This window comes from Rhinoderma darwinii, chromosome 13, assembly GCF_050947455.1.
Source record: "Rhinoderma darwinii isolate aRhiDar2 chromosome 13, aRhiDar2.hap1, whole genome shotgun sequence".
In the NCBI taxonomy this organism is placed as follows: Eukaryota; Metazoa; Chordata; class Amphibia; order Anura; family Rhinodermatidae; genus Rhinoderma; species Rhinoderma darwinii.
In genome coordinates this window covers 10,211,034-10,233,328 of record NC_134699.1, presented here as the reverse complement: position 1 = coordinate 10,233,328, position 22,295 = coordinate 10,211,034, and the positions used below count along the sequence as shown (strand labels likewise).

The window sequence follows — 22,295 nt, the reverse complement described above, 5'->3', positions numbered from 1 at the left end:
GGACACTAGGCTACTTTCCCTGCACAGCCCCACACGGCCACGACCTCTTCATTCTAGGGGACTGCTGTGACCCCCACTTATACCTAAAACAAGTAAGCTTCCATTGTCCCAATGAGAAAATATTTGTTTTACTGTTACTGTCCCTTTAAAACAGAAGGAGAAGCGGTGGACGGAGCAGCGGCTGGACAACCAGACAAAATCAATCATTCTCGACAGACATCAATGTAACGGATATAATAAAATCGACAGCATAACTTCCCCCTCACCGCGTCTGCCCAGCAGTAACATCCATCTGAAATTACACGCACGCTCGAAAGTTTATCCATCACCCCATATAACCTCTGCACCCCTGGTATATAGTCCAGCAATGTCCGCCACCCCCTGATGATCCCCTCTCCCCCGACACTGGTGACTTAGGCTCCTCAGTCTCTATACTGATGCTTTGTGTTATATCCAGTGCTTCCAATTATTGGAGACGCTCTCAATATACCCCGTGCACTGACCGAATGTAAGCCCAATCATTCTACTGCACTGGATCCTCAGGCTGTGCATTGTTAGGATTGGGCTGGGTTCACTCTATGCATTTTTGTTGCCCTTTTAGCATGCATTTTTTTGGGTTTTAGGTGATGAACAACCATTGAGAGACATAAGAGTTTATCTACCAAACCCCCCAAAAAAACACGTTAAAAACGCAGTGTGACCCCAGTCTTAGCTTACTTACAAACGACTAACCTTATAACATACTGCTGACACAGGTGCAAGGCTTGTTACAGTGTATCAGAGCGCTCACTTCCAATCAGCCCTGCAGCTGTGTGAGCAGGAATAGATCAGGATAGGTTTTCAGTCCCATGTCTCCACCAAAAACTATAATCTCAAATGTTACAGTGTTGTTCAGAATGTTATGACCAATAGGTGGCGCTGTTCTATTGCTCTGTAGGTATCATTTTGCATTTAATCCTAAAACAACATATATATATATATATATGGGTGTAAAAATGGAAATATATTAAATATTCCCTTAGAGCTAATATTTCACATGGCTAGATAACAAACGTTCTTACCTGCCGACACTCTACAACTCCATTTATTGTCCCGGAGCCGCAGTTGCATCCTACAGGAGGCACAGAGAGAGTTGGTCTCAGTATTTACATGTATATATTGGTGGGGGGTTGTGATAATAATGCAGTCAGCCTCCTTACGTTTGCAGCCTTCGGGGTGTTCGGAGGAGAGGTCCCAGTATAAGGGTTTACACTTGTCACAGGCTGTGCCCTCCACATTTTCCTTGCATTTACAGGAGCCCTGAAGGATATGAGAGAACAGGATGAGGCTATGAAAGATCCATAGGGGGCTCCACATAGTAGTCCATAGGGGAATGAGCATAATAGGATTATAAAAGTTGACGGCCACTCAACCCTCAAGTCACTTCTCTCCTCCCATGGCAAAGCTCTGCCCACCCCGCACCTTTAAAGGGCCAGTTCCTGACTGGTAACCCTTTGGCTGCCAGCAATACTGAAATCATCACCATCTCTCCCCCTGTGATCTACTTCTCCGCTCAATGACACATGTCACCCGATGCCAGAGACTGAGTGCATTCCGAATGCTTGCTCCAGGAAAACAGCTGTGACCCTGCCGTGGGACCCTGGTTCGCTCTACCCCTCGTGTCTTCACCCACACGTCACCGCAACACTAATGCAAGCTCAGCACCGTCTCCAGTTCTCCGCAAGTTCAACAAACGAGCCCGTAACCTCCTATTCCCCCTCAAATAATGGCTTATTAGACTGGCACCAGCTACCTAAAGTGCAAAAACCCAAAAATAAAACGGAAAAAAAAAACATCAGTAAATAGAACACTGAGTTTTCCTATTGAGTGAAGTTGATGGAAAATCAATCATTTCATTGTTATATACGTTTCTGGGAAAGCCGGGTTGTCACCCTATTAGTAGGACTGTATTAGTACCCTATTAGGGAGTTCATTGAGGAGGTTTCCCCATTGAAGACCCTCATCTACTAGAGAACGCAGCTCCAAAGAGTGGCTCTGGAGGACCCAACATGTCCGTGCCGGATATGGACACCTTATTGATTTAATTGGAAACTGTGTAATGCTCCATTTCTCCCATGGTGGCGCTGCTGGGAGATTGAACACTTCCTGCCAAGTTCGATCACAGCTGATCGGAAGGGTACAGGAAGTAATCATCCTATTGTTGGGGGACCCTTCTAACCAAGGGTTCATTTACACGTTGCGGTTGAGGTGGAGTTAGAACCGAATGAAAAAACTGCATCTGAAAACCCCATGCGTTTGTCAAGAGTGGACAGCACATTTAAGAGTTCTCATCTAAGCTTACCTCTGGAGGATCGACGCTGACAGGGTTAGATCCAGCTGGATTACAGGGTCCCACTGAGAGAAAAACAGAACTATAAAAGGCAGATACAAAACGTCCTCTTATTTAGTTACAATAGTGACGCAGAACATACAACCTCGGTAACTGCAGAAGTCTTATATACAGTACAATGGTAAGTTTTTTTGTATTTTTCAGTCTCTACTTATTTTTCCTGCAGCCACCACTAGGGGGAGCGTATTGCATACTGTGTTATTATTAAGTTCAATGTAGGCACTAAAGTCCTAAATCTCCTCTAGTGGAAGGAAGAAAGAATTTTTCCATGTAACGCTATGTTTAGAGAGAATCTGTGTCATGCTCCGCCCCTCAGACCCTACTCTAGGCATAATACAATGTATCTATTTTGCATGGAGTGTCCCTTTAAATCTATCCTAGAGGCCGTGACTCCAGACTCAGTCCGCCTCCTCCATTACCTTCACAGTTTGGAAATCCATACGTTCCACTGGCACAGGCGTCACATCTCAGTCCGGTGACTCCAGGGCGACACCTGCATTGCCCACTCTGCAGGTCACACATGCCGTGGAGGGAGCCCTCTCTTGAGCAATGGCAAGCTGCATAAGGAAGAGATGTAAAGGTCTCCTAATAATATCATTTATAAGAGGGTGGAATATCAGATATGGGGCTGCGCTCAATTTCTGGGGGGCCCATACGTTATCAATTCCAAATAGGAGCAGAGTAGCGCTAACTGTGGGGGCTCCGTGCTGTCACTATACAAATGAGCACTTGATCTATACGGTTTATAGATCCTATAGAGTGATGGTAGGTGAGGGGCCCCAGTAAAGCCTTTACATTAGGGCCACCGTTTCCAGCTGTCCCTGCAGCCAAGAAGTGATCCTTTATACTGAAATATAGACTATATGGTAGACTCGGTCCTGCAGTCCTACACTCAGGTGTATACATTTACAATAACATGTAAAAAAAGATGTGATTGATATACATTATTTTCGGAAGTTGTAGCCAGAAAAAGCTGCAGAAACTACATAGAAAAAAAGTTTCTATAATCTGAGCTAAAACAACCTGCAGCATTCCCAGAAATATACACCCCATCATGCTCTGCCTGATGCACACGAATGTAAAAACGCCCGGTACGGGCCCATGGACTTCTATTGGCCGCGGGTACCTCTCCGTATGCTTACAGAAAGGTGCCCGTGGCGTTGAAAAATATAGAAAATGTCCTATTTCAGGCCGTAATAACAGCACGGGCAGCCCATAGAAGTCTATGGGGCTCCCGTAATTACGGGTGGCTACGTGTGTGCACCGGTAATTACGGGAGCGTTGCTAGGCAACGTCAGGTGATAGTCACTGTCGAGGGTGCTGAAAGAGTTAACTGATCGGCAGTAACTCTTTCAGCACCCGGGACAGTGACTACCGCTGGAGTGAATAGTATAAAAAGTTAACTTACCTGCTTCTTCCTCCAGTTTGGCCTCCCGGGATGACGTTTCATCCCATGTGACAGCTGCAGCCAATCACAGGCTGCAGCGGTCACATGGACTGCCGCGTCATCCAGGGAGGTGTCAGACTGGATGTCAAAAGAGGGACGCGTCCCCAAGACAACGGAACGTATGAACTTTTTACTTTCAATCACTGCGGAAACTCTGCCCGAAAGGGCTGCCCCTTCTCTCAATCCAGCACTGAGAGAGAAGGGGCAGCCGATTAGTGCAGCGAAAACAGGTCCGTAAATACGCGTGGAATACTGGTGACACCGGACCCGTATTTACGGGAGGAAAAAAATAAGTTTGTGTGCATGAGGCCTGACCCCGTGCATTAGATCAATAGTCTAATAGACAAGTGGAAGAGCTCCCTCTAGTGGCCATTAGTAGTATTTGCAATACTCACGTGTGCAGGTAGGGAAGCCATAGTATCTAGGTGCACACTGGTTGCAGGTGGGTCCTGTATAACTGGGGTGACATTGGCAGTGTCCTGTCGGGGTGCAGTTATTGTCCAATGCCCCCCGATGATCACATGAACAAACTAAGAAAAAAAGACGAGGAGGTTAATGAACTCTTAATCTAATTACACCCACAATTTTACATATGGAAATAATCTTTAGGCTTCATTCATAAGGGGATATTACTGATCAAAGTGGGCGGTGTATTTAACCCCAAAAATGGTATTGGATCCAGTCATGAGAAAGCAGGAAAGCTCACATCTCCCAGCATCTCCTACTGGTTCAGTGTCTTATAGTAAAAGCAGGAAAGTCTTCCCCTCGTTTGAGCTCACATCTCCCAGTATCTCCTACTGGTTCAGTGTCTGAATAGAAGAAAACAGGAAAGTCTTCTTCTTTGAACCCTCCCTCTCTCTCTTTCCCCTTCAATAAAAGGAAGGGGGGTGTAAAAATCTGGGAGAAGTGTATACAAGCTCCAAAAATCAGTGAGAGACCGTGGCATATTTCGTATTAGCACTCTATATTGGGCTTCTTCGAGGCTCCCTTCCCTGACAACTACATTTTATTTACTCCAATAATCCAGAATATCTGATAATCCAGCACCCATGGCGGGTTAGGAATTTTACCGTACATAAAATGCAGTTCTAACACAACGTTTTAACAGCTTTACAAGAAAGTAAGTGAATGGGATAGCAGATCTATGTAGACAATTTATGTTGCAATTGTTGGGATTCACTGAATGTAAAGCGGCTTCTAAAAGTATAAACCCTATTGATACTAAACAGAGCTTGATCATACCTTGGCAGTAGGGGTAGGAGTGATATCCCACAGAGCACTGCTCACATCTGGGGCTATCGTATTCAGGTTTACAGTAGCAGCGCCCCCTCTCGTCGCATCCTTCGGGTAAAGTGCCTACAGGGCTGCATCCACACACTGATAAAGGACACAAGATATTAGCGTTGCAGTAACATGTCATGCCACTAGATGGCGACATTACTTACCCACTGTTAGGTTTTGCTTCATTTACAGCAGGATGTTACTAGAATCCCATAAAACAAAAATCAGGAGTACTCAGTAATACATGGGATGTCTGGATGGAAGTAGGGGCTTTGTATCCATGGTCAGGACGTTCGGAAACAAGCAAAGGCAGGAAGTGCATAGTGTCCTGGCCATTCACCCCAGAAGTGTATATACAGTATATTAAAGGGTAAGACTCTCAATATGACATGCTGAGAAAAGAGGAATAAAGGACTCACATTGGCACAAGGGATAGTTGAAGTAGCCTGGAGCACATCTGTCACAGAAAGTTCCCTCGAAGCCGCCCCAACACACACACTGTCCAATGTCCTTATCACAGCTGCCATCATACACGCCTGATCCGGAGCACAGACACTCTGCAGGTCACAGGGGAATAGCAGAATTAAAGGCCGGAGGGAGAAACATATGAACTTTAATGGAAAAGTCAGCGGGACAGGAAATAAGGAGGGGGGGCGGTGGAGAGGAGTACGGGGGAGGCTATGGTGGTCCTTATCTACACATAATGGAGGGATCAGCTTTGTAAACTATTAACATCCGGGCACACTCACCTTGGCAGGTGGCGCCATAGTAACCAGGGGCACACGTGTCACAAGCCTCTCCCTGGAAGTTGTATTTGCAGATACAGGTGCCGGTAGATGGGTCTCGGCGACAGGCGTTTCCTTCTGTTCCAGATACGTTACAATCACAGGCTGGGGAGGAAGATCTGTCAATCACTGTACTGTCTGTGCCAATACACAACCTACTGAGCACCTACTACATATCATGCTGCACAGAGGCGGAACTTGAAGATTCTGGGCACCAATGCGAAATCTGTAACAGGGACCCATCTGACATTTATACTACTGGTGTATTATAAATGTGCGACTTCGACCTCTGCACCTCCTGTAGCTACGCCCCCGATGCAGCAGAACACCACACAAATCTAATGTCGCTCTGGGCCTGTGCTGGTGCCGAGGGGCAAGACTTTGTGATACCGGACTGCTTAGGCTATGTTCACACAGAGCTTTTTGCAGGCGGAAATTCTGCCTCAAATTCCATTTGGAAGCTTGAGACAATTTTCCTCTCCCTGCACGCCGATTTTCGCGGTGTATTTCGCCCAAGGCCATTGAGCGCCGCGGGCATAAAACGGCGAGAAATACGCTTTCTCTGCCTCCCATTGATGTCATTGGGAGGTCAGAGGCGTAAATGCCCGAAGATAGGGCATGTCCATTCTATCTCCCGCAAGGCGGTTTCACCGCTCGCGGGAAAAAGACGCCTCCGCCTCCCATTGAAACCAATGGGAGGGATTTACGGGCCGTTTTTGACGAGTTTTGCGGCGCGGTTTCCGTGTCAAAAAAACTCGTAAAAAAACTCTGTGTGAACATAGCCTTAGATAGATTTGGCTTGTGTGAAAAGGACTGTAAGCGATGGGAACTTTGTTCATGCTCAGCGGTTAGAAACCTGTCCTGGCCTAGTCCTGCTCACAAAGTGTCACAGAGGGTTTGTTACAGTGTATAAGTGTAAGTAAGAGCAATCAGCCTGTCCAGGACAGAAAAAAGACTTGAGCTGCAGCTGTGTTTAGCCTACACTGATACACTGTAACAAATTCTCAGCTGCAGGGGAATATCTAAATACTCATAGCACTCTAGAAAAGTCCAACACTTTTTTTTATAAGTAAACTGAACTGCAGCAAAACTACAGCTACACCCATACTAAGGTGTATGGGCAGGACCGGATCAGGACAGTTTTTCAGCCTTTGAATAGAAAAATGCTTTCATTCACTGACAGCATGTAGAGATCTTAAAAACGTAAGGAATTGATAGCGAAAGTGCTTGGGAGGGTGGCATGACATTTCACAATAAGTCTCCACCATTAGTACCAGTGCAGGTTCCCCTCTCACCAGGGATTTCATTGGACGTCTGCAGATGCCGCGGGGTATGCTATATAACAACATGGCAATCCACTGACTGATGGAAGCAGCAACTAGATTTTTAGTATTGGACGTTGATGACATTGTAGAATGATTAGATATTATTCTTACTTATGAACTCCCCCGCCGGCTGCTTCTGTGCCCGTGTGTCGTCAGATGTATCTGGAACAGCTTATAGGAAAAAGGGAGAGCGAGAAGAGTCATTAGAAGTCTATGGGAGTCACAGCACCCTCTGGTGTTATACAGCAGGTATTGCATCCCACATCCTGCGTCATCTCCACTATCAGGTGGAAAATAATTTCTTGATATTTAAAGTTGGTACAGCAGCTGTATTAATATTGCTGAATTATATTCTATGCCAATCACACGCCTGCAAACAAACATTCATGCCTACTGTGTGGTTGAGGGGTGCTGAATGTCACTACCCCATAAGCAATTTTTTTGTTTGTTTTGGATGCAACAAATTGTAGGATCAAACTAAGACTTACGATAACACTGGGGGAAATCTGTATATCCTTCTGCGCAGCCTCCGCAGTCCTCGCCGGTGTAGTTGGGTTTACAGTAGCATCTTCCTGTAAGATCCTCGCAAGTTCCGCTCATAAACTCAGAGTCACAGACACAACCTGCAATTATGATGATATTAGAACATCTATATATAGTCAGTGGGGTGATCGTACTGCTCTATGACACGGCCACACGTTAAAGGGGGTGTCCCCTATTAGAACATATGGGGTCTCTTTTTTGGGACCACCTCTGTCAGAGTAGAGAGCTGGACGGGCCGCAGCCATGTATATGTGATAGCTCATTGAATTGAATGGGTACCATTACTATATTGTAAGCGCCAGCTGATCAATGGACGTTTCAAGCGAAGCACCAAGGGAGCTACTAAACATAAAAGAGGGGTTGAATTGATGGGATATGAACCTAAGAGGGGGTTGACCTGATGGGAACACCCTTAAATATGGATCTATACAAGTCAATGGAGGGGAAATTTACATTGACGGGGATATACAAAACCTCCAGAAGTGGTATGTACAGTGCCAGCTGGGTACAAGATGGTTGTCAGGTTTGTATGGCATTAATTTATAGCATATGGGCATATTATGCAGATCTGTTCCAGCTGTACTTACGTTGACATATGTGCGGTGAGTCAATAGGATGATCCGGTGATTTGTAGTATCCGGAGCGGCATCGATCACAATTGACGCCATCCGTATTATGCTAAACAATTCAAACACACGGTGTCATTAATAATGAGGTAGAATGTAATATAACAACGAGAATACAGAGCAGATACAGACGCCGGGCATCATGTCTGACATCTCAGCTTCACCTGGCAATCCAAGCAGACTCCTCCACCGGTGTATTGTCCCTGCCGATTCATGCTCGCCCGGACGCCATCAACCTCCGGATCGTAGTAGCAGTCGTAGGCATGGCCGTTACAATTACAAGCTGTGAGATAGATAAACACGGGGTTTTACTTCTCGGTTCAATATGAAGGAATGGGCGTCACTCAGATCACATGTTCTACTTTGAGAGCTATTAAAAAGCTGCAAGCAACATTTGGTCCAGGGGAAAGAAAAAAAAAGAACTCAAGACGAAAAAAAAACCCGTCAAGGAGGCGTCATTATCTGTTCACACCATTACTGATGAGAAAATACCAGGAAATCGGTCAGCTGAAAAATGCTGCACGAAAAACTCTTGGGTGCTACCAGCCCAAACCTGGCCTATACACATTAGATAAGAAGTGGACAATACACGGACAACTGGCGGACAAAAGAAAAGCTGATGGTTAAACCTGAATGGACACCTTAAAAAGGTAGAAAAATTTTAAGTGACCCTCTGGTCTCAGGACAAGATTATGAATGTGATTGGGTATATGAAGTAATATCAGCTCCAGTTGCCCCCCTCAGCCGTGGATCCGCTGTTTTAGGGTCCCCTCTGTGTAGTCTCAAAACGGCCACAGCGCTTCTCATACCGAGTCAGACACTCCCTCTGTTCACGGATTGGACAGAACTGGTCAAGTGAGCAGATGTGGCCAATCCAAAATCAGTGGGAGTGTCTCAGACTTGTAGTATAAGATCTGCAGCAGTTTTGGGACAACACAGAGGGGTCCCTAAATCAGCCGATCCAAGACTGAGGGGGTTCAGCTGGAGGGCATCAGATATTATTACTCCATATACCCCATATTTAAAATGTTGTCACGGGACTGGAGGGTCGCTTTAAACCTTAACATTTTCAAAATCTACGATTGTTGTCAACGAATGAAGACTTTATTGTTTACATTCAGAGACGGAAAACTTTTTGTTGAAATGTGCTGCTCACACAGATGCAGGGCTCGTTACAATGTATCAGACCTCGGAGATGTGAAGCTGTGTGAGCAGCATATATTTATGGACGGGTTAACAATGAATGATGCCATTTTATGACAGCAAGCAGGGATCTTGAATACCGAGGGACTTAACTGAGACATCGGCTGACATTTGGAATTATTTCAATGGGTTCGAATGACACAATCGCATCCTTGTAAGAGAAGGCATTCAGCAGTGAAGCTATAGTGTCCTCGTACAAAGTGTTCAGCAACAGATGTTGTCCAAACCATAAAACCGTCTGTTAATAAAAACCTATATGTCACTGTGTAGCCTCAGGAGGCCGTTTACCCCACGTAACGCCAGGATGTCTCATCATTCTCGGAAGACCCTTTCATAAAACACTGACCGGCGGGACGAAGCGACGAGGTCAGAACTTACGTTCACATTCATTGGGATTATCCATGGTCGCCGGCTTCCACGGTAGATGGTTGTAGCCGGGACAGCAGGTGTCACAAGATGACCCGCAAGTGTTATGCTGACAGTAACATTGGAGCCTGGGGAGAAAAAGGGAGAAGAGTCTTAAGAAGATGATCCACCTATAGAAAGTGCAGGGTTTACTATATCATCATCCACCATATTCACCGCCATATTGGAAGAATGGATTGAAGAAAGGAGGATGAGGGGAAGGATCACTACAGAAGAGGAGAATAAAGAGAGTAAATAGAAGATGGGTTAGGTTTATCGAAGACGGCACTGGAAGAGGCAGGGTAAGGTGAAGAGCATTGGTAGGAGAAACTGAAACTGAAGAGAATTAGCGAGGAACGAGGGCAAGGTGAAGGTCACTGGCGGGGAGGGCGGCGTGAAAATCACTAGACAGAAGGAGGACAATATGAAGATAATGGGTACAGAAGAAGGACAACTAGATTTTTGGGTGAAGAGGAAGGTTAAAGGAAATTATTGATGAGGAGTAGGGCAAAGAGATTTTTGGTGAGAAGGAAGGGCAAGGAAATTTTACCACAGAGAAAGGATAGGCTGAATTTTAGGTGAAGAGGAAGGTCAAGGAGATTATTGGTGAGGAGGAAGGACAAGGAGATTATTGGTGAGGAGGAAGGTCAAGGAGATTATTGGTGAGGAGGAAGGTCAAGGAGATTATTGGTGAGGAGGAAGGACAAGGAGATTATTGGTGAGGAGGAAGGTCAAGGAGATTATTGGTGAGGAGGAAGGACAAGGAGATTATTGGTGAGGAGGAAGGACAAGGAGATTATTGGTGAGGAGGAAGGACAAGGAGATTATTGGTGAGGAGGAAGGTCAAGGAGATTATTGGTGAGGAGGAAGGTCAAGGAGATTATTGGTGAGGAGGAAGGACAAGGAGATTATTGGTGAGGAGGAAGGACAAGGAGATTATTGGTGAGGAGGAAGGACAAGGAGATTATTGGTGAGGAGGAAGGACAAGGAGATTATTGGTGAGGAGGAAGGACAAGGAAGGTTTTTTGGTGAGGAGGAAGGACAAGGAAGGTTTTTTGGTGAGGAGGAAGGACAAGGAAAATTCACACAGAGAAAGGGTGGGCAGATTTTTTGGTGAGACGGAAGGGCAGGGTGAACATCTCTGTTGTGGAGGAAAGGCATGGTGAAGATATTAGGGGTTCGGATGCGAATAGATAATGGGTTAAAAGGCAAGGCATCACTGTATGGAGGTAACAGAGTCATATTGGGTTAGAAAAAGCAGGAAAGGTCAAGAAAAGTAAGCTTGAGATTGAGCAAGGTGAAAATTTAGAGAAGCGGGAAATAAAAATTTGTGGTATGGAGAAGTTTCCCGAAGTATGCAGCAAAGTTAGGACAAGTGATTTTTACAACTACACATCAAAAACATCTGACTGGAAGCCTGACACCAGAGTACAGTACACGTCAGTCTTGTATAGGGAGATTTACAATGCTCAGGAAACATCGTCAATGCAATAAATTACTGTTAACGGCCCAAACCCCCCCCCCCCCCCCCCCCCCCCCCCCCGCAGAAGTAAGAGACGGACAAGCTCACTGTAGTCTCCACTTAAGGTAGTATTCCACGGCTCGACGTGGGCCGTGTAAACGACAGCTCGTTGATCGGCGCTCAGATGCTCCTACCACAAGGAGCTATGGATAGGGACGAGCGCTCGTTGCTCCGATCGCTCGTCCCCATAAATTTCTATCATGTCGGCAGCGCGTCCTCCTGTTTACACATCAAGATATCCCGCCGACAACGCCAAATGTTTCGGCATTTAAAATGATAAAATCAGCCGATGAACAAGCAAATCTCTGCCCTGTTTTCACAGGGCAATTATCGGGAACGAGCGTACTGTGAACGCTTGTCTGCCCGATAATTGGCCAGTGTAAAAGGGCCTTTAGAGGAACCGGTCATAAAAACCATAGCAGATTGCTGGGGGCCATGTGTGATTCTGTGAGGTAAAACATAAACCGTCTGACATTGTTAGATCATGTCAATAAAGCAGCTAGAGGCAAGAAGATGTTGCTGACAACAAGGGGCAGATCTAGAGATAACCCCCGTCCATCATCGCAGCCTCCGCTCCTGTCAGCTGTCAAGGTGCACATAAAAATTCAATGATTCAACAGCCCTGTAGCTGGTAATGTACACAATAATCCAGAAACTCCTAGTATACACACGTAGGGAATGCTATTCTACAAGTCAGGCAAACAACACTCCAACCAAAGCCATCAGCACAAAATGTAAATAGAGAGGAACCCAACAAAACTATTGTTTCTGGCGTTCCGCTTGCATCACACCAATAAGGAATAGCAAACCTCGTACCTCGTTGCGGCCCCCGATTCTGTTAAATAGTAATATAATGTATGTTAAAATCCAGGGCTCTGATCTCCGGGGCACATGGTTGACATACAGATACAGCACAGTATGTGGACACAACATGCACATAGAGATCATGAAGGGATCATGTCCATATAGGATGCTACAAAGATGTGAGTATATAAACAAACCGTGCCCCTCAACCGAGCCCCCCATCCCTCCGCAGCTCGTTGCTACAAATTTACCTGTATGGGTTTAAAGGATCCTTGGCACTGCAGACTTCAGCGTGCCCGTTGCAGACACAGCGCCCCCCGATGCTGATATCTTTGATGCTGTAGAAATACTATTAAATAAAAAAACAACAAATAATATTTCATAGCATGTAATCAAAGTTTTTGCCTCATTACTGCCCCCATGTCCAACAATTTGGGAATACATGCATGGATATCCGGATTGCATTTTTGCCGTACCCTAGAACAAAAAAAATACTTGGGTGATAAAACACAATCTGATGTTTCTTGGTTAGACGGTCCAAAATACGGTTATGTCTACGGTTGCTTAAAGGGAAGGTGTCGCGAAAATATTTTTTTTTATATAAATTTGCTTTTAGTATGTTATTAAAATACATTTTATTTGTGTTTTTGTGTTGTATTTTTTTCTTACTTTTACTTCTCTATTAACGACACATACAGAGATGGAATACGGCACATACATCCCCATAGAGAATGCGAACGGGAGCCGTTCCATTCACTACAGCGTACGCCGTCTGTGTGGGAACGGCGCATGCGCCGCTCCCACACAGACCAAAAGGAAGGTCTTTGGCAGAGCGACATCCGGCGCCATTTTTATGTTGACCGGAAGCCGCGGCCGGACAGTAAGATGACGACTTCCGGACATATGTTCCAGGCAGCGAAGACGCGAGGAGTAGGAGCGGAGGCAGCAGCGGCAGCAGGTAAGTTATGTTCGTGTATGTGATGTGTGTATTATGTTCGTGTTATACTGTCTGATTACCACTGTATCTAATACTCCTACACTGTGTGCCGCCATTTTCTGAGCGAATGCACAGTGTAGGAGGATTAGAAGATTCAACCACCTCCTTCTCCTGGCACTAGCCAGAATAAGGGAGGGGGGGGGGGGTTCTGTGAGCTCACTAGAGCGAGTGTGTCCACCCCAAATTTGCACCATAAAGCAATGAGGTTGCTTTACCACATGACAATGTGGCAATTTTGGGAGTTGCTCCCTCTAGTGACCAGCACATGGAAATGTTATAAATTAGAATCTAATTTATAATATTTCCTGACTTGTGAAAAAATGAAAACAATGTTTAATCACTTATATACTAATTGTTTAACTGAAAAAAATATAACATTTCTAGCGACACATTCCCTTTAAGATAATCTCTAAGAGCTTGTAGGATCTAGTGCTTGCTGTTATCTGCCAACTACAAAACCATGATATAAAAGAGTCAGACGGGACCCCTGGGCCTCCCATGTATGTCGTCATCTGAAGCAACTGTCCCCCTGCTCATCTCTCAGATATTAAGGGCTGTTCTTGTTACTCACCCTCCTGGTTACGGTGGGATCCCCCTGTGCTTTGTTCATGAGGTGTCCCAGTAGGGTGTTCGTTCTGAGGAACCTTAAACGGATGTTGGTTGCTTTGGTGAAGTTCCTGAGTAGAGGGGAGTAGGAGAAGTTCAAGGCCCCGGGACGCTTGGTGACCAACGGCACCACAATCTGGAAGCACAAGAATAAAAAAGCACAAATGAGGAAGATGATAAACCTGGGGCCAAAGCCTGAAGTTGAGATCAGTAAGACGCTCACCTCTCCATTCTCCAGCGGCACGATGCGGGAATACTCTGTGGCACACACCACGTCGTCATCCTTGGTGATCCGCTGTAGAGTCTGTGCTCCGAAACGCTCAATGCAGTCTCTCTTGGAATCTAGAAAAGGCAAATATTATTGAAGAGACATTGCCATTAATAAAGGGTGCGAATCGATTATTTCTACCGCACAAGTGCTGGAATACATGACAGCAAAAAGCTATTGTTGGCCCACTGGCATCAAGGGGGCCAAAAGCCCATCAGCCACGAGTGGATACAGACTATAAATGGTGCATGATGGGTGGGGGGGCCTGGAACAGATTTTGCATTGGGGTCGGGGTCCAGGAGCTACATCTCTTGGTTAACGGCAACCCCATTTTCCGTACGCCCACTTGCGGTCTCACAAGGGAAGGCGATCTCTTCCACAGCAGAAGAACATAGGATGGCGGCCGTTTTGGATCGGCGTTCGACTAGAGACGGGGCAACGTGGTTTTGCACTTCTAGTTACAATCTCTGCAAGGGAAGATCAATATGCGAAGGACATACGGCGTGGAATGTACCGTGTACAGGCAAAGACAGGGACTCCGACTACCCCGCATATGGCGGTCATAGCGAAAGAGAAAGGAGATTCACATGAATGGAAGGACTGTACATTACACGGATAATTGCTCGAGCGGACGCAGGAAATGGTTCCACCATCTCAGACCGGGTGACAATACCGGAGACTGTGACCACCATCTGTGAAAGCGATCACTCCGCCGCTGGAGAGGCTATAAAGAATAGTTACGCCTCATATATTAGTGGACAGGACACGTCACAGGGGGTGAAAATGCAGTTGGGAAATGTTTTTTTTAATAAATCACAGACGTCCTCTACCAACAGCTCCGATTTTGAACAAAACATTAGATGCAGATTTTCTCTCTTAGGCCGAGTTCACACTCTGCGTAAATACTGCAGATTTTCCACGACGTATGTTGCGTAAAATCTGCCGCATAATACAATAGCAGCGAGGCGGGTGAGATCTGAAGAGATCTCGCACCGTAAAGGACAAGTGGAAAAAATGCTCAGACATTGACCTGCGGTGCGTTCGATTTAATCCGCAGCCTGTGAATTGTATTCTGTAATCGCTGCTTTTTTGTTGCGGGTTTTCTCCATTGAATTCATTGGGGAGGTAAAACCTGTAACAAATAGCAAACGTTGTGATTTTTGCGGCGGAAAATAATAAAAAGATCCACAATTTATTCAGAATTCTGCGTTCTTCATCCAGCTCGGCCTCCTGGGATGACTTTTTTTCCCATCCAATGTGTCACATGGGATGAAACGTCATCGAAGGGCTGCATAATGTCAGGAGGACCGCATCGCCATGGTGAGTATAGCTGTTTATTTTTACATTGCAGTATTTCCGCAGCGGACATTCCAGCCGAAAAACAGCACCACAATTTGGTGCGTTTTTTTTGGACGGAATTCAATTCATACAATCAGACAAGTGAAGTTCTTATACACATCACATTTGTGGGTTTATATCTCAGGGGGTTCCATCCAGTGAAGCGGTTAAATATAAACCATAAACTTTTCAACGTGAGATGAAGGATCGGGAGATATGGACAAGCAGTCCCGTGGGATATGGGTTTGAAAGTTGAAATTCCAGGCAAGAAATTATGCTCAGTAAAGATCTCCTCATCTTATTTCAATTAGCGGTCTCCAAACTGCGTTCTCAGGGCTAAATATAACCGAGGGGAGGGGGCCGAAGACACAGAGAGAGATACAGACGAGACGAGGACTGCCGAACGTGAAGGAACACCACAGGTCCAGTCACAGGGCCGTACATATTAGACAGGGGGGGTCACATACTTTTTATTAACATTAAGGCTGAGTACACACGTGACGGATACACAGCGTAATAGCACGCAGCGCATCCGCCCTGTGCGCCGCAGTGAATTCTGGCGCCAAAAAGTGCAGCACTTTGCCGGCAAGCTAGCGGACCGGCCTCCTGGGATGACATCTCATCCCAGAAGACCGCTGGAGCCTGTGATTGGCTGCAGCGGCGGTCACATGGGATGAAGCGTCATCCCAGGAGGATGAAACAGACTCATAGGCAAGTTTAATTTATTTTTTTTCTAAGTTCCGTTTTTTGCGGCTGGGTCGCTGCTATTTGATGCGGGATTTACATCTCCATTGAATTCAATGGGGAAATCCCGCAACATATAAGCAGCGTTTACGTAAAGACAATTGTCGTGCTGCGGAATGAATTTCCGCGCCGCAGGTCCATTTCTGAGCGTTTTTTCCGCTCAGTGTTTACGCAACGTGTGAACTGGTCCTGACAAACCTCCTGGTCACTCTGTAGCATCCGATCCTTGTTCTGACCATTAATGATGCGGTAGGATCCCTTTGGTTAATGGCTTTCATATATGGCACTGGGTCATGTTTGTATGGTTAGGAGTACCCCAAACAGCTCCAAAGCCTCTCCATAGACTATATGCTGGCAGCCTGCAGCCACCACTAGGGGGAGCTTTAATCATTGAGTTCAAAGCATAACAGTATGCAGTAAGCTCCCTCTAGTGGTGAGTGCAGGTAGCCAGCATGTTAACTTTTAACTTTATGTCGATGTAGAGGATTTGAAACTTCATATCAGAAAAATAAAGCTCCAACCGCTATAAAGATATATTAAAGAAATTGATAAGCACAGAATTTTGAACCTATTTAGATTTTAAAAAAAAGTAGTAAAATAATGTCAGAGGGAGGATCAAAGACAAGAATCAAACTTACATGCAAAATACTGCCAGGGGTGGTAAGTGGCACCGAAATCTGTAGACCGCTCCAGTACCCATAGATCAGGACGGGGAGCGTTTGCAAACTTGATCCAGACATAAGCCACGTGGAAAACCTGAAAGAGATGGAAGAGCGCAGCGTTCTGTAAGTTGGGTTGCCTGCCTTAATTAATGAGAATTAACTGGATTTGTGAAATAACGTGAAAAATTATGTAAAAAAATGGTGAAAAATTACATCTCATACAATTGATGAACATCAAAGATTTGGATGTCAACGCTTACCAGGCTCAAGGGCCTTCTGTTCAACAACTCTAAACTTAAAGAAATACTCCAGACAAAACGGATACCATGTGTTATACCTAAAAAGGGGCGGAGCATGACACGTATTCAAGGAAGACCAAAATGTGTCATGCCCCAGCCCTCAGGTCCTGCTTTAGACATATACGTTTTTCCAGAGTTTTCCTTTAAGCGGTCAATAGACATTACATATTTATGGTCACATGCCTCCAATTTAATATCTACTGGGCACTAGAAGACTATAAGGTGCACTTGGCTTATCTCCTGCGGGACACCCCCATAAACATTAGATAGTCAGACGCTCCGCCCAAAATTGGCAGGTTCGGACAACTGCCATCTAATCTGTATGGGCAGAATAAAGATCAAATACGTTGGTCCAATCTTTTTACTTTTCTTTAAGATAAGCAGCGCCAGAGGTGTCTGGTGGCTGCTTAGCTCCTCACTGCTCCATTGAAATAACATGTATGTTCAACCAAGCTAAGCTAATGAGTGGGGGGGCTCCGTTTGGTTGACTGCCTACGGGCAGCTTATGGCTCATGGGTTCACACCAGTATTTACCCACGTTTCTTTTCATCAGCTTTTCCCAACTGATTGGACAACTGAAGCAGAAAATATCAGATCCTCAATACGTTTTCTCCATTGAATGGATGCATTTAGGAACCAATTTGCATCCCGTAGAAATGAATGGAATCAGTCAAAGGATCTGCTCCTTTAGGGGGTCAAATATGTAAATGGACGACTTTCGTGTGAACCCGGACTCCTTCTATCGCCCGAACATTAGCTGTTCATTTTGCTGACACTTTATCGCTGTGCACGTTTACCATTGACGCTCTATAAATAAAAGTCAAGATCTCCGGGATGAACGCTGTGGGAGGCGCAGCATTGGCCTACAGCCGCCTATGGGCGCCATATTTTCTAAGGATAGTCCAATGAAAGGGACTACAAAAGGGGCAGGATTTATGCTAATTTATATTAAGAATTAGCATTTCTGGGTGGGGCTTAAAATATCCATGATTTGTGATTCAAATGTACAACCAGGATTCATGTCGTCGCCATATGAACGGGCCCTAAGGCCTCATTCACACGAGCGTGATTCTCGTCCGTGTGCTGTGCGTTGAAACAACGCGCAGCACTCGGACCCATTGATTTCAATGGGGCCGTTCACACATGCGTGATTTTTCACGCAGCGTAAAACTCTCTGCATGTCCTATATTGGTGCGTTATCACGCAACCTACGCGTGAAGTCAATAGGTGCTGGAAATCCACGGACAGCACACGGACGCGCATCCGTGTAGAGCAAGTGATTTACGCATCAATTCAATTGAAAAGAAAAAAATAGATGTGCTTTGCGAGTGCGTGAATAACGCATGCCACTCGCAGAGCACACTGATGCATAACGCAACACACACGGACCAGATTCACGAGCGTGAATCTGATACGCAAGTGTGAATGAGGCCTTAGGGCATGACCACACGTGGCGGATTTCCTCCGCAACTGTCCGCATCAATGCCGCACCTAATCCGGGTTGCGGATTACGGCTGCGGATCTGCACAAAATGTGCAGTAAATTGATGCGGACTAGCTGCTGCGGACTGCGGGAAAAGTGCTTCCCTTCTCCCTATCAGTGCAGGATAGAGAGAAGGGACAGCACTTTCCCTAGTGAAAGTAAACGAATTTCATACTTACCGGCCGTTGTCTTGGTGACGCGTCCCTCTTTCGGCATCCAGCCCGACCTCCCTGGATGACGCGCCAGTCCATGTGACCGCTGCAGCCTGTGCTTGGCCTGTGATTGGCTGCAGCCGTCACTTAGACTCAAACGTCATCCTGGGAGGCCGGACTGGAGACAGAAGCAGGGAGTTCTCGGTAAGTATGAACTTATATTTTTTTACAGGTTGCTGTATATTGGGATCGGTAGTCACTGTCCCGGGTGCAGAAACAGTTACTGCCGATCGCTTAACTCTTTCAGCACCCTGGACAGTGACTATTTACTGACGTCTCCTAGCAACGCTCCCGTCATTACGGGAGCCCCATTGACTTCCTCAGTCTGGCTGTAGACCTAGAAATACATAGGTCCAGCCAGAATGAAGAAATGTCAAGTTAAAAAAGCAAGACGCATCCGCAGCACACATAACATGTGCATGACAGCTGCGGACTTCATTGCGGAACTTTGAATCTCCATTGAAGTCAATGGAGAAATTCCGCCATGAGTCCGCCACTGCTCCGCAACAGACAGAGCATGCTGCGGACACCAAATTCCGCTCCGCAGCCTATGCTCCGCGGAATTTTACGCCTCGTCTAAACGAACACTGCTAAATTAAAGTGTAAGTCAATGGACAAACGGCTCCGCTGCGGATTAACGCTGCGGAGTGTCCGCAGCGGAATTTAAGTGAAATTCCGCCACGTGTGAACCCAGCCTTAAGGAAGAGCGGCCTCCATGTTCTGCTGTAAAGGCTCCTTCAGGTGCTGAACGTGTGGAGATATTCCCCTTTAGTAGCAAAACTTCCTTAGGGCTCATTCAGACGAGCGTATATGTAGTCCGTGTGACGGCCGTTAAAACAATGGCAGGGACACGGACTAAGGTACTTCAATGGGGCCAATTACACGAAGCATGTGAAGGGTCCGTTAAAAAAATAGGACGTGTCCCATTTTACTGCGTGACAACGCGTCCCGCACGGGTGCACCTCGGACGTGAAACACTGCAGTCCGAGGTTAGCTACGCTCATCTGAATGTAGTCTTACATGGAGTCTGATGGAACATGCCACCATTTTTTTCTACGTTAGGGACAAATCGGTGGCTATGGAGGTCCAGTAGGCACCATGCACTTCTATGGGTGAACTATTTTTGCTCCGTACAGAACGGCCATGTGAATGAGGACTAAGGATCAAAAAAAACGCATCTGAATACCGAATGTGTTTTTACCATAGTGAGCAAACCCCAAGAATATCTGATCAATCATAAATGGTTAAAAAAAACAACAACAAAAATAACACAAAACATTAAAATCCCCATGATAATAGAGGTAACAATCCCCGCTCTCCTGGCAGGACAAGGACATGATGTGCCCTCTCACAGTGATCAGGTTTATTTTTGCTCATTGTAATCTCCGTCCTATGTACAATCCCTTGTAATGCCCGGTCCGCGCTTCCATCATCGCTGCGGTAATTAAATCCATTCACGATGGAGGAGTTATCCCATAAACACACACAAGCCAACTTTCCACTATCCCATCCACGAAGCTGCCAAGACAAAGCAGCTGGGGAGACGTCAGCCTCTTCTGACAACGCTCCGGTCACACTACACAGGTAGAGGGACACCAGAGAGGACGGACTGCAAGTCCCATGGTCGGAAAAACAGTCCTTAAAGGGGAACCACAACAGGAATCCACTTATATCAAAACAGAGCTAGTGTGTGCCCTGGCAACCACTAAATGCCCCAAGCCCCTTCTTACCCGCTTAAGTGGCAATCAGGATGACAGAAGAAGTGAAAACTTCTCCCCATGGTTGGGCACAGGTCTCATCCGTGAATCTGCAGGGGGGGGGGGGTGTCAAGTGATCTCTTTCCGCTCTGCTGATTGGCTGAGTGAGAGCACTAACAAAGGGGATAGTAAATATGGACATTTTATATGGCTGTTTGCTTGTTCCCTTTTGAATATCAGTAGTACATGGTATGAAATATAATTGGGGATAACGGTTGCCGGCCGAATGTCAATGTCCGATTGGTAACTATGGCAATACAGAGAATAATTTTATTTGAAAGGGGACCTCCGCTTTGGACAATCCCTGTTTTTAGAATGGTCCCCCATCAATCAAGTGATCATTGTTGGGACCCTGAGCAATCAGCTGTAATCTGCAAGTGTTCAATTTCCTACAGCACCTCCACAGGGGAAATTAGGTATTACACAATTACTATTTAAATCAGTGGGCTTTTTTTTTATAATTCATAAACATGACGGGTCCTCCAGAGCGAGAGACAAACTTTCTAAACCCCCCCCCCCCTTTATCACAGAATTCTTTAATGGGGGTTTTCTTAACCAGACAGCCCCTAATAAGTCCCATAGATGACAAATCCAATTGGGCTCTGTTCACACAGCTTGTATTTGACACATGATTTAAGCTTCCCATTGACATCAACGGGAAAGCGCATCGTTAGTGCCTACAACGTGTTTGTTTTACACAAGCGTATTTTAAAAACCGCATGGCGTAAAAAAGAAGCCTCAGGGCAATTCTCTGGCGTGTAAAACACGCCGAAAACATGCCTAATTTCTATAGTCAACGGGGGACCTAATTATGTGCCCAAAAAAAACACCTGTCTTTTAAGAAGCGCTTCACAAAAACGCTAGCGTTTTTTACACGTCGTTTTTTGAGCGCCGTGTGAATAAGGCCTTAGACCACAATAGTCAATCCCAAATACTGACCCGCATGGAAATCAGAAGGGGAATTTTCTGGAATAATTAGGATATTTTTGTACATAGAAACATAAATATTTGGATATCGCTTAGGTCTACGTAAAAAAGTTCTCCAGCTTTCACAGTGACCGAACGCATTCCTCGCCAAGACACGAGGGAGTTACAGTGGGGGAGCCTGGAAATGTAGGAAAATAACCCCGCGCTATTTCTGGAACGTCGCTGTAGAAAGAACCATATTACATCTCCATGTAAGAAGCCATAAAAGGAGAGATCGTCCAGACCAGGAGCATCCTGAGGAAACCTGCGCCTGGGATTAGCAGATCAGCTGACGGCAATGACTCCGTGACGACAGGCGAAGGCCGGATTCACACGAGCGTGGTCGGTCCGTGATATACGGTTCACATGTCGGCAGTATTTCCCGGACCGAACACAGCGCCGGGCTCCTAGAATCATATTTATTTTTTTACGCTGTTACCGCCTCGCTGCGGGAAAACAATCCCGTACTGTAATCATGTTTTCACTACGGGACAGTAGATCCGCGGGGAGGCAGGGACACTGAGCGTCATAGATAACTGATGCTAGGAGTCCGGCTCCCTGCACGGTCCGGGAAATACGGCCGACATGTGAACCGTATATCACGGACCGGAATCCGGCCTAAGGCCTCATGCAC

General features: G+C 45.9%; 1 protein-coding gene across 4 annotated transcripts in view; it reads right to left on the bottom strand.

Annotated features, from left to right (window-relative positions):
* Window positions 1-22,295, bottom strand: part of LAMA5 (laminin subunit alpha 5) — a 99,423-nt gene that overhangs the window by 42,310 nt on the left and 34,818 nt on the right. For 3 of the 4 annotated variants that reach the window (XM_075845280.1, XM_075845281.1, XM_075845283.1), the window contains exons 3-19: window positions 16,922-17,039; window positions 14,157-14,275; window positions 13,899-14,069; window positions 12,582-12,679; window positions 9,978-10,093; window positions 8,561-8,679; window positions 8,358-8,448; window positions 7,716-7,850; window positions 7,339-7,398; window positions 5,867-6,007; window positions 5,537-5,674; window positions 5,079-5,213; window positions 4,232-4,366; window positions 2,809-2,946; window positions 2,342-2,394; window positions 1,200-1,299; window positions 1,062-1,111 (exon numbers count right to left, since the gene is read on the bottom strand). In XM_075845280.1, coding sequence (XP_075701395.1) covers window positions 1,062-1,111; window positions 1,200-1,299; window positions 2,342-2,394; window positions 2,809-2,946; window positions 4,232-4,366; window positions 5,079-5,213; window positions 5,537-5,674; window positions 5,867-6,007; window positions 7,339-7,398; window positions 7,716-7,850; window positions 8,358-8,448; window positions 8,561-8,679; window positions 9,978-10,093; window positions 12,582-12,679; window positions 13,899-14,069; window positions 14,157-14,275; window positions 16,922-17,039 — 1,917 coding nt within the window. The remainder of the gene's footprint in view (window positions 1-1,061; window positions 1,112-1,199; window positions 1,300-2,341; window positions 2,395-2,808; window positions 2,947-4,231; window positions 4,367-5,078; window positions 5,214-5,536; window positions 5,675-5,866; window positions 6,008-7,338; window positions 7,399-7,715; window positions 7,851-8,357; window positions 8,449-8,560; window positions 8,680-9,977; window positions 10,094-12,581; window positions 12,680-13,898; window positions 14,070-14,156; window positions 14,276-16,921; window positions 17,040-22,295) is intronic. The other variant, XM_075845282.1, reaches the window with a different exon arrangement.